Raw genomic sequence first — 15,416 nt, 5'->3', positions numbered from 1 at the left:
TTTTCTTTCACATTTCTCTCTCTGTGTATTTCTCTTTACAGCAACATTTTAGGACACGGTTGATTTGCTTTGATTTCAAAGCACCCAAGCTAACGCCCATGGGATTAATTGAGATTAATTTTCAGCCTTGAAACTAATTAGTTAACAGACTGTGACTGAAAGACAAATTGCCATTGAGACCCCAATTGGATTTGCCCACCTGATCTGGTAAATAGCGCTACATGATCAGATGGGATGAGAAAATATCTTATGTACAGCAGTCTATAATAACACAGCACTACCAAAAAATTACTAACGTTCTAAGTTGGACCAGACTGTCTTTTTTTGTTTTACCACTCAGTATTGCTGTCCAGTATTTCTTTGATCAATCAATTTGATTTAATGTATCATGTGATGTCTTCTTTTACTCACTGATTTTTAAATTTAGATGGTTCAGATGGTGATTTACAGCTATTTATAAATTTGGACTATTTGAAGCACATTTCTGTGTTTACAGTTGCGCTCTAATCTACTCCAATCAACTAATGGCTTTATAAATTGTTAACAATCGTTTACAAATGCTTTTGGGTTGCCAGGTATGAAAATGCTTTTGCCTGGTGTTTATCCTCCAGCTTGACACTTCCTTTTGTCGTTATAGATAGCTAATAAACGGGAACTTTAGTTATTTAGTGCTGCAATTCCACAAAGTTCAGAAGCTTACAAGAGGCCAAGCTCCAAAAAACACTTGCTCCTACATTTCCCACAATCCTCAAAACTAAACAACATATTCCTTAAATGTACAAAAGGGTTTCTTTTAACTATTTTCTCAGACTTCTCCTTTCAGAACAAAAGAAACAACCGTTTTTCGTAGGTTGAGTAGTACTCCCTATGTGGAGTTTAATGAATGACCAATTATTGTAAGAACCCTTTATTAATGACTTATTAACATTTATAGTTGCAGGTGACTTACTGCCTTTTGCTGTTTCTTAAACAGCAAAACCCTTGATATTCTTATTTTATGACTTTATTAATAGTTGTAATGGCAGAAGTTATGGTTTGTTAGAGAATTAAACTCATGACCCTTGAATCAATTCCTAACATTAACTTCTGGCTTGATGGATTACTAGAAAGTGGGAATATCCTAACACTATTAATGCCTTTTTTATGAATGACCCAGGAAGGAGCTTTTTCACAACCTGACAATCCAACAGTTTGTCTTATTAACTGTTTCTATTTGATCAATAAAGTGAATTATTTATTTACCACAGATAATAATTAGGAACAACTGTATAAAGGCTGCCTTTTAGAACATGATACCCATTTTTCCAACTTATCTCCTCTTTCTTGTTTTGTTTCTAAAACCTTCTGTTTACATTGTGTCATCCGCTGACCCATTATACATTCTAGCCCCTACCACTCCTCATCCTCCTCACACATCTTTCCCCTCACATATAATCTTTAACATTTACATAAATACCTGAGTTGCAAAGCTGCTAATATGCCTCACCACTATATCTTTTGTAAAAATGTTGTGCACCCCCCTTCCACTCTACTGTCAAATGTTTGCCTTTTTACTATCTACTCCACTGGCCCTCTGGGAGACAGATTTGTAGACTCTGTATTTGTAGATTCCCCTTTACGCCTTAAATAAATCCCCGTCTTTATTTTACCCAGCCTCCATATTCCCATCTCAGCTCACCTTGTCCTCTAAGGTTGGGTTTGGTGTAGACTCTATCTTCGTAGATGGGGTCGATGTGGTGTTCAGGAGACTGCAGAGGTCGTAGCTCAGAGCCCAGGTGACTGTGCTGGCTGCTATAGGAACCTCTGGATCCTGGGAAGCACAGGAAATGTTACGGTTAGATATACTGACATGGATGGATAACTATATTCTCACTAAGTGAGAGAAAAATGACAAACTAGGGAACAATCAAATTACATGTAGGCCAAGTAAGTCAATCTGGTCTTAAAACACATTTATAGAAAGGTTATGTTGTGATCATTTTACTTGCCATGAACACAATCACCAGATTAACCTGAAAAATACTGCTGATTGGCCCCTTTTTCCTTCCCATGGCGACTTTGCATTGTGATGTAAAAATGTGACATTTGGCATGAAAGTGTGTTTGGGTTGTGATGTTCCGCTTTACAAAATCAGGATAGCCATTTAATTTGTGATCAAAACCATGCAATTGTAAAATACTTTTAATAAATTGCCTAATATTTGACATAACCACATTTTAATTCAAGTAAATAAAAGATACATTTCAAAATGACAAGTCCACCTTTTGAAAAGCCCAAAGCAAATCTGGCACTTTAAACTGTTTCCAGACAACAAATCTCATTCACAAATTGTTCAGACATTCATGACTGCATTTGCAATCTAATACATTTTTTATAAAACCTCAAGCCAATTTAATTAAATATTTGGTAATATGTGTTTTCTTTTGGATGCTTGTGCTGATGGCATCCTGATGAATACCAAATAGACATCAATGGAAAGTGGATTCATGTGACCCTTAACTATCATGAACATAATGGAACTGCCTCAGAAATGCCATATTACTGAAGGATGAAGAAACCCCACAATGCATAATCTCAGACTAAATTGTATTTAAAAATTAAAAATAGTCCTGTCAATTAAACAGTAACAATTGTTGAAGTTTGAATAACTAGATATATACAAAATACATGTAAAGTGGACAATTCCTTAAAACATTTATGGCACAATGGCATTTCATACATCCACACATAAAAAAGTAATAAAATTGTCTTGACCTCTACCTGCCAGGCTACCAGGCCTTTGCAGGGTTGCGTTGGCGTACAGCTCGTGGGAAATCTTGTAGCTGTCTGCTCCGATGTGATGCAGCATCCGCTTGGTGGGCGACAGGGTGGCGTAGCTGCCCACCACTGAGCTCAGCTGGTGGATGGGCGATGAGGTGTGGTTGCCCCCTGGGGAGGCTGCCATGGAGAGGGGGGAGGACGAGCCAGCGGCCATGTTGATGGGCGATGAGGTGCTGCAGGAGGTGAAAATGGAAAGGTTTGGTTGGTAGTTTTGTCACAGTGTAATTCTGTGTCCTGAATAAACATTTCCCAGAATAATATGATAGCAAACTAATACCCATTAAAGACTAAGACCATAAATGATTTAACTCAATACCAGTTTACTAGTTGTGGGTAGTACTATTCAGCCAGTGAAAACTGTGGCATTCAGTCTTCTGTACCTCCGGATAATAATAGGCACAACAAGTATATCTCTGCCCCTTCTGTTTGGATTTTGGACAATTTTATATGAATCGGTCTCTCGTATGTCACCTTTACTTTACTAACACTAAATTGCTGATGTGCTTTCTTACCCCTGTAACATACCATTCTCCCTTTTTTGTTTTCCCCTAAGTAGCATAAAGGCTGTTCGCTTCATCGTAGGTCAAAAACTAATTCAGAAAGTGAGAGCGGAAACGTGCAAATTTGTCTTTGTATTGCGTTGTCGCATTGTTGTAGCACAGTCTGCATATACTGTCCATGTGGTCTTTTGCACGCAGACTGTACAAAAGGCAACATTTAATCACAGGATGCAGGAACTATAAATCTGACTTTTTTCCACACTGACAGTATCATATATATTCTCTATCAGCATATTCCAGCTTTTTATTAAAACTATGCAATATTACATTGAGTGAAATATTCAAACCCAAGACTGTCTGTACAGTTCAGTCAAATAGATTATAGATGCATCACTCTGCATCTATAATGCATCAGTGTGCATCACTTTATACATGTTCCCCCAAAATCCAGACACATAATGGACATTTTGGGATTTTAAATAAAGTTATTTTGGTTTAAACAACATTTGGCTACACAGCATGAGCTCATAATGACTGGCCCACCAGCAATCTGCTATGTTATTAAGGGGGTTTAACACTGCATGTCTTTTTCAATGTATAGTAAAAACTGTGCTTCAGGAGCTTCATCAAAGATTAATTGGTCATTAGTTGTGCACCAAACTCCCCACTCACACCACAGAACTCTGTAGACCATTATGAGCAGGGCCTTCATTTGTCTGGGGCAGGGTAAAACTTTAGGAAGACCAGTTGCAGAAACGACCCCAATGCTTTCAAAGTCAAAGGCTGGCAGGCTGAGGTATGATAAAATACGATGTAAAACACTACTAAAATATTAGCACTGAAGTCTTGCATTACTTATCCAAGCTGATTTCTTTTGTTGTGAAACAGACTACATGCTAGAAAGTTTTTTTCAAAGCCAGAAATCTCAGCACCAGGTGAAGTAATTGTTTGAGTCACTGGCATTAAACTATATCGACCCCCTGCAGATACATTCTTTTGTGCATTTGAACCAGTGAAATTACTGTGTTTCTAACAATGAGCCCTTATTAAATTAATTGGTCAGACTGAAGTTGAACCAACCTGTAAGACTTGGCGAGTCGGCTGGGTGACTGTTTGGGCGAGGACACCCTCTGTAGTGTGGCATAGCTGGGCATGTCAGAGGAGGCTGATCCCAGGCGCTGCAGCTTGGTAGGAGATCCCACCGCCTGCAGAGGGGAGCTCACACGCTGTAAAAGAGGAGTTGTACTTCATTAAAGGGGAATGTCACTCACTTTAAATATTCATCTACTCATCTTATTCAAATCATTATTTTCAGAGACATGAACAACTCCCCCCGGAGCTGGAAAACCAGAGAGCAGAGACTCTAATCTGTGATAACATCCTGATGAAGAGCTTGGAGTTATCAGACCAAACATGAAGGGATGACTCTGAACTTTTATAACCGAATGAACTTGAAATCTGACTGCGAGCAATGGGCCGCCAAATGAATGCATTTTCATTTTGTTCCAACTGGGGAAATAAGTTGAAGAAATATTTGCAAGGTCTTGCAGTTACATAGCTAAACGTACAATTTCAACACTCCATTAATTTAAATGAGTGTGGGACAGACGTGCGAAAGTAAGAATGCCGAGGATACAGTGGGCCGGTAAAACTGTTTTAATAAATCCAAAGACATGATTAACATGATGTTCTTATAATCCTAAACTCTGAGCCCAGAATTCATCGCAGTGCAGCAAAAGAAGCAATAAAAGAGTAAATCATCACCTAAGAGGCCTGAAATACAATTTTGCTGCATTGTGGCTGCACTGCTGAACCAACTCTACAAGCAAAACTGCTTGCAGATCTGATAAACCCATTGTACTAATTGCAAGAAAGATGCAGGATAAGCTATTTCTTCCACGTGAGCAGTAATTTAGGTTCAATGAAGAGTCGGTGCAGATCAACTTCCACAGCAGTATGCACTGAGACAACATGTTTGCAGTGTTTAAAGCACTCATCATCTGCCACAAGTTGAACTAATACTTTGGTGGTGAAGTAGTTCACTAGAAAAAGTGGAGGGGTGTAATCTTCTGCAAGTCAAGACTAATTTGTCTAAGGGCGAGTTCACTCTATTAGGACAGAGTGTATGTTGGTAGGAAATTCTGTTATCTGTAACTTGCATGTACTGTTAAGTTCATCCACGTGTCCTTGCAAAATAGGTGGTGCTAGAGGCTTCGTCACACAGGGACTACTTTCAGGGTTAGCTGATGAAGTATGAAGCTGGCTAACTAACAACAAACATGCTGGCAAGCTGAGACCATGCTAACGCTTGTTAGTCACAACACAAGCTTCTTTCTTTTCTCTCTCTAACGGGCCATCTAACAGTTACTCCCCTTTGGCATTTTGTTCATAGGCTTAAGTACATTTTAATTAATTTAAGAGTTAATGAAAAGGAATAAAGCAAGCTCTACAAGCTAGCAAGCTTTCCAACTGACAGTTTGCAAGCTTGCTAGATCAGTCTCTTACTGGACAATAAGTTCGGGAGGTGTATTTGTGCTATTAATGCCTTTCTAATAACTGTCTGAAAAACATCTACAACCAAAGATGAACTAAACCAAAAGATTTACTCAATATATAAGGAATTATACAATCAATAAACCAAGCCCAGAGTACTCTAAAGCTCTTTGGTTCCACCTGCTCCTTGATTCCACCAGAGTTATAGCAGCGTTAAGGATTTCGCCAATAGTGTACTACTGAGAGGAGTGGAGAAAGCATCCGTCAGATGACAACTGAATCATTACAATAATCTCTTGAGAGAGTTGTACCTGTGCAGGCAAAGTGGCACAGGAGTAATACATGGGTGGTCCAGCAGGTGCGGATCCACCCTCAGTGGGCATGTGGAAGGCGCTGCCATGGGCCTGCTGGGCAAATGAGTCTCTCTGGGACTGGGAGGGAGAGTCTGTTCCCACCAAGTGGGCAGCTGCACGGCTGGATGTCACCTAGAGAGGAAAGAGTGTGGAGAAAAGGGGTCAGGCAGCAAGTAAGGAGAAGGAGAAATGGAAAAATGGAATTTGAAGGAAGATCGGGGGGGAGGAGGCAGGAGAGTGGACAAACAAAGTGTGTGAATGTGAACGTGAATAGAGAGAGGAAGGATAAAGAAGCAGAGGGGTGGAGAAAGATTGAAATACAAGAGGGAAGAAGATAAAGATACAAGAGGGAAGAAGATAAAGATAACATTGAGGGAGAAGGCCTCTGATCCAATGTACAAAAATAAAGGTCTGTGTGTACCTGGTTGTAGATGTGAACAGCCCCTCCAACCTGCCCGCTGCGGCCTGTGATCGATTCCCCAAGTGCCAGTCCTTGGTTACTATGATAACCAGCTGCTGCATAAGCATCCTGGTTGTTGAGCTGCAAAGCACTTTGGGACAGAAGTCCTTGTCCTGATGGGGAAAAAGAAAAAGTGAAGAAGTGGGAAAGTATTAAAGGACAATGAGTAACATGAAACGATGTGATCATTCAGTGGAGAAATACTTGATGGCTTTTGATTGGTGGCATTTCTTTTGTGTAAATTCAATCAATCCTGCATTTTCTGTGAAAAAAGACCCAAGAGGGTTTGGAGAGATGTCAAGTGAGGTAATGTCATGGTTTGAAACTAACTTTTTGATCCCTGTCAAAAGCCCCTTTAAGACTTGGTTTCACTTCTGTCATGATGCTTTTATGTAAGTGTTTTCAGGCAACTTTTACTTCTGTAACAGTCCATCTTTGTGTAAAGATTTATTCTGCTCATGGCCTTGAAGGCGTTTTGTAACCCAGTTTACATCCCACATGTTATCCAATGTAATTCTTTTTTTTCATGGGAAAAGAATGAATGTGAATACAACAAATATTACTGGTTCAGTTTACAACAGACCTTGAAATGAAGAGAAGAAATAGAAGAAAGCTAAAATAGAATAAAATAGAATTCCTAGTCCTCTTTTTGGAGACATCCATTTGCTTTTTACCTACTATGTTATTCTAGCCTCTCTGCACTCTTTTACGCTCATGCTCTGTGACCCTGAAATCTCACTCTGTTCCTGAGCTCCATTTAAAACGCACTCCTTCTCCGTCTTCTTTTCTCACTCTCTCTGCACTATCACATCCTTCATCGCTCTCTCCTACAAGTATTTCGCTTTCTTTACTCCATATCATCACAGTTCTCAGTTAAGAGTGTAATTTGTGCCTTTGTGTTTAAAAAAGTGTAGTATAGTTTAAGAAATAGTTTAGATTTTTGCTAACAGTTAGGAAAGCAGATTGATATCACTGGTCTACTTGTCTGTTAAATATGAAGCTACAGCTGGGTGTTGATTAGCTTAGCTTAGCATAAATACTGGATATAGCTGAAAAAAGTTCATAAATAGCCCCCAAAAAAACCAAAATTGTTTGTTTAATGATGATTGATCAAGATGGGTCAAGGTCCAATGTGTAGTCTGCCATGTCTCTTGGTCAATAATGTATTATAATAATACTAGTATTAGACATCCAGTAACAGGAAAATACGCTGATATCATCTTCACCATACCTTTAAACTATAATGCAGTTGTCATCTCACTATGGATAGTAAGAAATAAAGAAAAGCCTTTAGAAGTTCATACATTTGTGATGTGTTTTTGTCATTTTGTGAATGCAATGACTCATTACACACCTTCTTTACTTTGTAATGTCAGCTGTCAACTGCAGTAAAAATTAAAGTGTGAGAATCACTGATACACTGCTGTGTAAAACCTTCCAGTGGTGCCGTTTTCAATTACCACAACTCTTACTCTTCCACTTCTACATTCAGGCTTTCATCCAAAATCTACCAAAGATCAGTTGGCCAGACTCCAGCTGACCAAACCGACAGTGAGCTACCACTGAGCTAGCAGCTGGTCAGCCATTTAATCAGTGGTAAGTCAGAGGTCCACTAAGTCTGTTTAGTCAATGGTAACTTCTCAGTTCTTGAATCAGACTTGCACTTATCAAATGAATGATGAACAAATGTCTTAGATGCCTCAGGAAGTGGGTATAATGTCATTTTGTTGTGAAACTTTTCAAATGTTCAGATCTTTGTGGTAACAAAACTGTACACTAATTGATGGATGACACCATGACTAATTAGCAGTGGATTCACAGTAGAGACGGACTATGAATACACACTCATACGCACACACATTTAGCCAAAGCGTAATCTGATAAAACGTTTCATTGCTAATTTTACACACAGCCTCATTTATGTTTCTGAGGCAGTTTGCAGTCTTGTGATTTGCACAAGGATCATTTCATTTCTAGCAAGAATACATAGACTGTGAGATGTAACACAAACAGGCTGTGTGTAAATGACAGCACACGCACATGAAACATAATGACAAAGCATTTGTAGAATGTTTTGTAGACTGTAAACTCTGAATTTGCCTGGATGGCCCATAAAGTCTGAAGTATACTGAAGGACAGGAAGGCAGGAGCTGCTTGTGCGTGTACACTTCCATCGCTCTTATTTAAATCCTGTCAAATTTTCAGTGCACCCTTGATTAATTCACTTTTGGTGATGATAGCAATGATGTGCCTCATCAGTGACTTTAATTACAGAAAAAAAAAAAAATCTAAAATGTTACTTAAAACATGATGTTCCCCAGTAGCATTTTGCTGCAATGCATATACAGTCCACACATCCTCCATCCACTTTTAAAACTGCTACATCCGTATGCCCTTCTGGCAACTCACAGCACTAGAATATGACTTTACTGCATTATGTCAGCTCTAAATAGACCTATAAATTCTTAGCGCTCAGTGTTTGTACTCTGAAAAGCGTTGTTTAGCTTCCCATCAACAGTGCCTTTAATGTCCACTGATGTCATTTTTTTGCCAGCAGTCTACAAGTCAAACCAAGAACAGCACACAAGAAAAGAAGAAACTCTGGTTGTTTGGGATCATTAAACAAGAGAGAATGAAAAATCATAGCGTGCGAGGAGTCAACATGGCACAGATAAAGTCAGCAGCTAACGGGCAAATGGAGTCACAATGGATAAGCACATTGGAAAATAAAGCTTGAGCGAAGTGAAAAGTCACTTTAAAGTACAGCGAATGGCTCCTGTAGGCAGTGTAGCTGGTGATCGTGAATGATTTAAAATGTGATATTAAGCTAAGGGTGCTGGGTGAGTTTACTAGGTCAAGGCCTCTGTGTCCAATATAGGCTCATCTTGGGTGAGTACACACACGTACACACATAGGAATTGAAAAACACATTATAAAAAAGGAAGAATTCCTACTCCAGGCCTGTTTCAGATGGATTCACACACTCTCACACACACACATGCACACAGGCCCACATGTGCATGTACAAAGCCGGGGGATGTTTTCCACAGTTTTTGTTTGCCACTTTAGGTGTGTTTCATATGGGTAGTGAAGCCTTTTGAGAAGCAAAGGGCCTCATAAATACATTATCACTCAGATGGCAAACACTGAAGGCTCCACTGAATCCATTTGAGGTGTGTGTGTGTGTGTGTGTGTGTGTGTGTGTGTGTAGAGGTAGGGGTGTATTAGTGAAAAGTAATAGGGTGCCGTAAGAAGGGCTCTGCCTGTGCATTTTGTTTGAGTGGAAACACACACATATCTCACTCCTTCTCCATGACAGAATGCCTGAACACACTACATATACCTGCATGCGTGCAGTCGAGGACGGTCTGACCCTGATAGACCTGCTCCGGCTCACTCATTTCATCTTCTGTCATGCACACACAAAGAGTGGCTTTTCTTCCACATCATGACCAGCATTCTCTATTGACACATTTTAATATTTTATGAGTCTATTATTAGATTGGAGGCATGCGCAGTCTGCTACATGCACACAAGCACATAAAACCGCATGCACAGTCCTCAATAGCTGCATCCAGCGTAGTCATAAACACTCAGATTAACATGCACACTGGCGAGCATCACCAGCACTTAGCATGAAGACACTCAATGTACTTTGTTGCTTTAGTGTATTCTGCTGCCGCGTGTGTGTGTGTGTGTGTGTGTGTGTGTTGCGTTGCAGGTAGATGCTTACTTCTCGTGTATAATGCTTCTTTTCATTTGGCATTTGGTGTGTTAAGTAATTTCTATATATTTGACCACCTGCTCCTTTTTGCTTCTGTTTTTTTAACCCCAATGAAACAAATCAATCAATTGAATGTTCACTGGCAAATAAATTCTCCAAAATTTCAGAAACAATGGGTTCTTGATTCCAGACAGAGGTAGCTTCCTATTTCTACCCAACTGTAAATCTTTCCAGCTGAAATGACAACATTAACTGGCAGATGTTATCAACTAACTGACTCTTTTAAAAAGAGAATCCTAATTAAAGGTCTTTGGATGGGATAATATTTTAAGTACAATCAACAAAAAAATAAAAGATTACTTTTCAGAACCCTGTTTGAAATAGTATTTTTGACTTCTGATGTTACAAGAGAAAAGCTTTTAGCATGAGGACTAACCCTGTTTGGCAAATGCAACAATATCTTGGGTAAGACTGGTTGGGGAAGCTGGAGTGTAAACTTCCCCAAATCCAATAAAGAGCAAGACAGAGCCGCTAATCTAGCATCCAGGACCGGCTTCAACACAGTGGATGTGCTGGCCTGCTTGCACGTTCGTTCTTTTCTCTTTTCTTTTTTTGACTAGTCGGGTGGTTGGTTACATAACTGTTATTTAAACATCAAAAACATCAAACAAAATTACCATTCCTCGTGCTGCATGCATGTGTGTCTGTGAGTGCACAGTGATAATAGCATGTGTGCATGAGCAGCCTATGCGTGCACACTTGTGTGTGATTTTATATGCATGCTTGTCTATGTGTGCATATTTATGGACACATAGACATTATGTGTGTGTGTGTGTGTGTGTGTGTGTGTGTGTGTGCCTCCCCTCTCTGCACTGTGAACAGCAGGCCAGCTGACACCTCAGCGAGGATGGATTAGCATATCAAACTACTGGCCCGACTCCACATGTCTCCTGACAGCTACCTCTCTCCCATGGGGTCGACTATACAAGAGACATGGGTATCATCCATGGGACCGAATGAAAAAAGATGAGTGGAGCAGTGAGCTACACGGAGTTGTTCAGGATCTCACTGAGAGCTCTTATAAACAAATGCTTTGCAGTATGGATTTAAAATACCAATACAACAGTGAAACATTTTAATTGATAATTTTTCTCTCTCTTAGTGTCTAGTAACCATTTTTGTGAAGGCTTTTTCAAGCTGTGCTAATCAATACATTCATTTTAACTTTAAATTTTAAGGATCAAACAACCATGTTAAATGTGAAAGGAGTCACTCACTTAATTATCACCCAACTCTAAAGTGCTCTGTACAGTCCTTTGCTTTTAGGTCCGAAACATTAATGTAGTAGTTCAGTCTCACCGCTGTCATAAGTCTTGTTTTAAGCCTCAGCAGGCAGCTGTTCTCAGTAAAGAAAGCTCTGAAATAAACACTGTACCCTACCTGCTCAGCACCAAATGGCAGACTAAATTGGAGACTTTTCTGCTGGACCTTTCCCTCAGAAGTTAGTGGAGACCAAAACAGAGTAGAGAGTGTAAATACTGGACTATCCACTAACATGGCTTCAAATGAATGCTAATGTTGCAAAGTCTGATGGATGTGTAAATTTCCACCTTGGGAGATACGGTATCCCTTAGTGTCTCTGCTATGCATTCAGGGCATGGATGTATAAAGAGAATTGGATACGGGGCTCCGTTCATTTCTATGAAAGCTGCACAGTGGCTTCCGGGTATAAATTTACCCAGATCTTTCACAGCTTCCGCATGGTGTGGCCTCAGAGGAGCAAGCGCACTAGCACTTCCTTTAACCCCCCTCCCTCGGCAATGATGGCTTTATGGAATTCCAATATAATTTAAGGAAATAATATAGCCTATACCTTTTTACAAGATAAATAAAGTTCAGCTTTGCTTTTGCCGACTACTAGTTCAGGCTATATCCAGCTTATGAAAGCTTTTGCATTTGGTCTTGTCCAGTAGCCCAAACCCGTGGAAACATCTTCTGGAGGATTTATTTAGATGTGTAAGCCTCAGAAAAAGAAATCTCATCAATAGGAAATCCAAGGAAAGATATAATTATGCTGGACACACTAACAGACAAGTGTTATAGATATTGTGGCTCACCACTCTTATGCACTAGTACTGAAAATGATTTAATTTTGTAACAAAATGTGACTAAATCTAATGAAAGACATCATCTTCTTCAGCCTTTGAGTAGAACTTGCTAGTTAGTGCACGCATTTAAACACAACGATCTAACAGGCTTGATTAAAAAACTTATCTAATTGTCTTCTTTTTACTATTTAAGGACTGAACACGCTCTTTTCAGTGCCATGTTGCTCACTTGTGTTATGGTACAGTCTGGCATTGCAGAATATCCATTTCCGCAGGCCTTTGATTGCTCTCTTCTAAGCTATCCTAACATTAGCCTTACTGTCTCCTGTAGAAGTGTCCTGCGAGTCCAAGATGCCGGATTCCTGGAGTGATCGGATGCAAGAGTCCACCAGTTCCAGGCCTGTTGTCAGCTCCTCCTCTATGTCCTTCTGTCCATCTACATGTGTACAAACAAGATAGGGAAAAAAACATGATTCGACGCAAAGACACAGCTTCTTCTGCCACCTCCGGTCTGTCGCTCCATACTTCTACACTGTGTGCAGCTGCGGCACTCAAGCTACACTCATGGCTGTATTCCTGCGATTATACACGGCAGCTTCATCATTCATCATATTTTGCCTGGAGCCCCAGATACCAACCAGGGATTCTATGATGGGATAGTGTCCTGCCCAAGGTTTGTGGTATGAGGCATTAATTTGTAACTTGTAAAAGCTTACTCAAATAATAAAAACCTGACTGACACAATCTGCCTCATAAATCGCACATTGTTATTGAGTCATAACTCAGTCAAATGGAAACCAGCGTTTCTGAGTAGCCTAACTTATTTCGATATGTATATCACGCTTGCTAAGACTTGCAGTGACAATGCTGTACAAAAACAGCCAAAGGTTATTTTTTTTACCTACTAAACAGGGCCTTCAGATTAGGTAATAATCTTCACCTTGACCATTTGAGTTAATATTGTGAATTTGTAGCACAATTCTGCACTTCCTCAAATTACCAACACTTCAACATTAAACCTAGGCCTTTGGAGTCTCCACACAGTTACCTGCCTTTCCCGGTTGGTAATCCTGCCATGGCCCCACTGATTTAGATTAGACCTTAGAGTAATGTGTAAGGGTAAACTCCGGGTCAAGGGTAAAAATCTAACTGATAATCCAGCAACAAATCTTGTGGGATCTAGGTCTATGGGGCACCGCCTTGTACTTAGACACCAGGCCGTTTGTCTGTCAGAATGAGGCTGATAACATGCCCAGTCTTCAAGTTAGAGAGGGCTGCCAAGGGGGATAAAACCTTACAAATGAGCCTTAGGAGCAACATTAATCTCTTATAGAGAGAGAGACAGAGAGAGAGAGATGGTAATAGTAGAGGCCTTAGTGAGTGGATTTAGGAGGCTGATTTTATTGACTTCGTCTGACACAACTGCAGATTGATGATGTTGATGCTGTTGATGAAACATTTCCAGTGCGGTCTGCGGCATTACTCTGGATTTCCTCTCACCCTCACACACACACAAGCTAAAACTCATTTTTAAACCTGATTGATCCAAAAGGGATGGGTTTTTAATGATTTTGTGAGTGATGACGAAATCAAAAAGTCTGATTGGAGCGAGGGAGGGTTTTCCTTTTTCATGACAGTTAATTTTGTCTTTCTGAGGCCGAGTGGTCTGGCTTCGTTGCAACAGATGGATGAAGACTACAGCAAACACTGGAAGCCTTCAGTATGAAATGGTTTTAACACAAACCTTCAGTCACCTCTTTGTTGGCAGAGACCTTGCACTCAGATAATAAATCTACTCTCAACACCCTATACATCTCAACATGACTGACAAAGAGGAAGATAGAGAGACCTAAGTGTCATGCATGGCTGGTGTTTCTTCAACTAAAATGCTGTCAAAGAAGCTGTCAAGCCCAGAGAGGTGTCTTCATTTGACTTTCAAATCATCACACTCATTGATTCTTGTTGTACTTTATGGAAAACACTTCCCATCTGGCTCTCCAAACAGGTTAAACTAAATGCTGGGATTTGAGAGAAAAGAGGTTTTTTTGTAAGAAGAAGCCTTTTTTATTTGGGTTTTGGTGCAGAGAGTGAGTTTTAACTGCTGCAGATACCATAGTACATTGCATCAATATATTGTTAGTGCAAGATGTTTTTTTTGTTTTTGTTTTTACAGTGCCCACTATTGTAAAAAAATCACTGTCAGCAATGTGTGGTGCTGGAATGCAAACAATAAAAGGACCATACAAAATGTACTAAGTGCATTTAAGAGGAAATATTACCTTGGTTGTTCCAGCGAAATTTCTCATCGGTTGAACTGCAAGAGACAAATAACAGAAAGCAAACAGGGTTAGAAATATGAGGAAAATTACATTTTCCACTAACTTTTGTTCTTGTTTGTTGGTGCCCCAGCAGGACAACTGTACACTGTAACAGCATTTCCATCCATCCAGTCTCATACGCAATAAACCGTATCTTTTTCACATCAAAATCCATGTTATAGTATTATTACAAAACAGGAATACCACAGACAACAAAAGCTTGAAGAGTTTTATATCACTGTACATCATCTAGTGAAAACCTAATATCAACATTTGTTCTTGTTTTACCTTCAGCTGAAGTATGACAAACAACAACGTCCTGAGGATTGGGAAATTTCTTCAAGACCTTGGACATAGCGACCCTTATCAAAGCCAATAAGATACACTCCAAAATACATTGGTGCCAATAAAAACAAGACTGATTTCTGAAGTTTCATTTGCAAAAACAAGAACTTTATGTTGTTAACAATACATTTTCTTGATTTTGACTTTCTTGTATATTTGGCATTAAGTAAAGTGCAAATCTCAGTAATGACCCTTTTCATCGATAATGTCATTGTTCAACACCTGTTTCTTGCCTTCCTTGTGCCTTTCCACAAATACTTTGGCAGCGATGGCAGACCCTGAAATAAGATGCTGA

The 15,416-nt window shown here is 39.7% G+C and overlaps 1 protein-coding gene across 11 annotated transcripts in view; it reads right to left on the bottom strand.

Moving 5' to 3' along the window:
* ctnnd2b (catenin (cadherin-associated protein), delta 2b) overlaps positions 1–15,416 on the bottom strand; it is a 163,320-nt gene that overhangs the window by 69,782 nt on the left and 78,122 nt on the right. For 7 of the 11 annotated variants that reach the window (XM_038718780.1, XM_038718782.1, XM_038718783.1 and 4 more), the window contains 7 exons: positions 14,738–14,772; positions 12,778–12,894; positions 6,588–6,739; positions 6,125–6,298; positions 4,401–4,546; positions 2,755–2,993; positions 1,679–1,810 (listed from right to left, as the gene is read on the bottom strand). In XM_038718780.1, coding sequence (XP_038574708.1) covers positions 1,679–1,810; positions 2,755–2,993; positions 4,401–4,546; positions 6,125–6,298; positions 6,588–6,739; positions 12,778–12,894; positions 14,738–14,772 — 995 coding nt within the window. The remainder of the gene's footprint in view (positions 1–1,678; positions 1,811–2,754; positions 2,994–4,400; positions 4,547–6,124; positions 6,299–6,587; positions 6,740–12,777; positions 12,895–14,737; positions 14,773–15,416) is intronic. The other 4 variants (XM_038718781.1, XM_038718791.1, XM_038718786.1 and 1 more) reach the window with 1 other exon arrangement.

The sequence above is a fragment of the Micropterus salmoides genome, unplaced genomic scaffold (assembly GCF_014851395.1).
Source record: "Micropterus salmoides isolate LMB-PRFRI ecotype aquatic unplaced genomic scaffold, ASM1485139v1 Ms_hic_scaffold_14, whole genome shotgun sequence".
Taxonomy (NCBI): Eukaryota; Metazoa; Chordata; class Actinopteri; order Centrarchiformes; family Centrarchidae; genus Micropterus; species Micropterus salmoides.
Note: the sequence above shows the minus strand (reverse complement) of the source record. Positions and strands in the feature narration are given on the sequence as shown.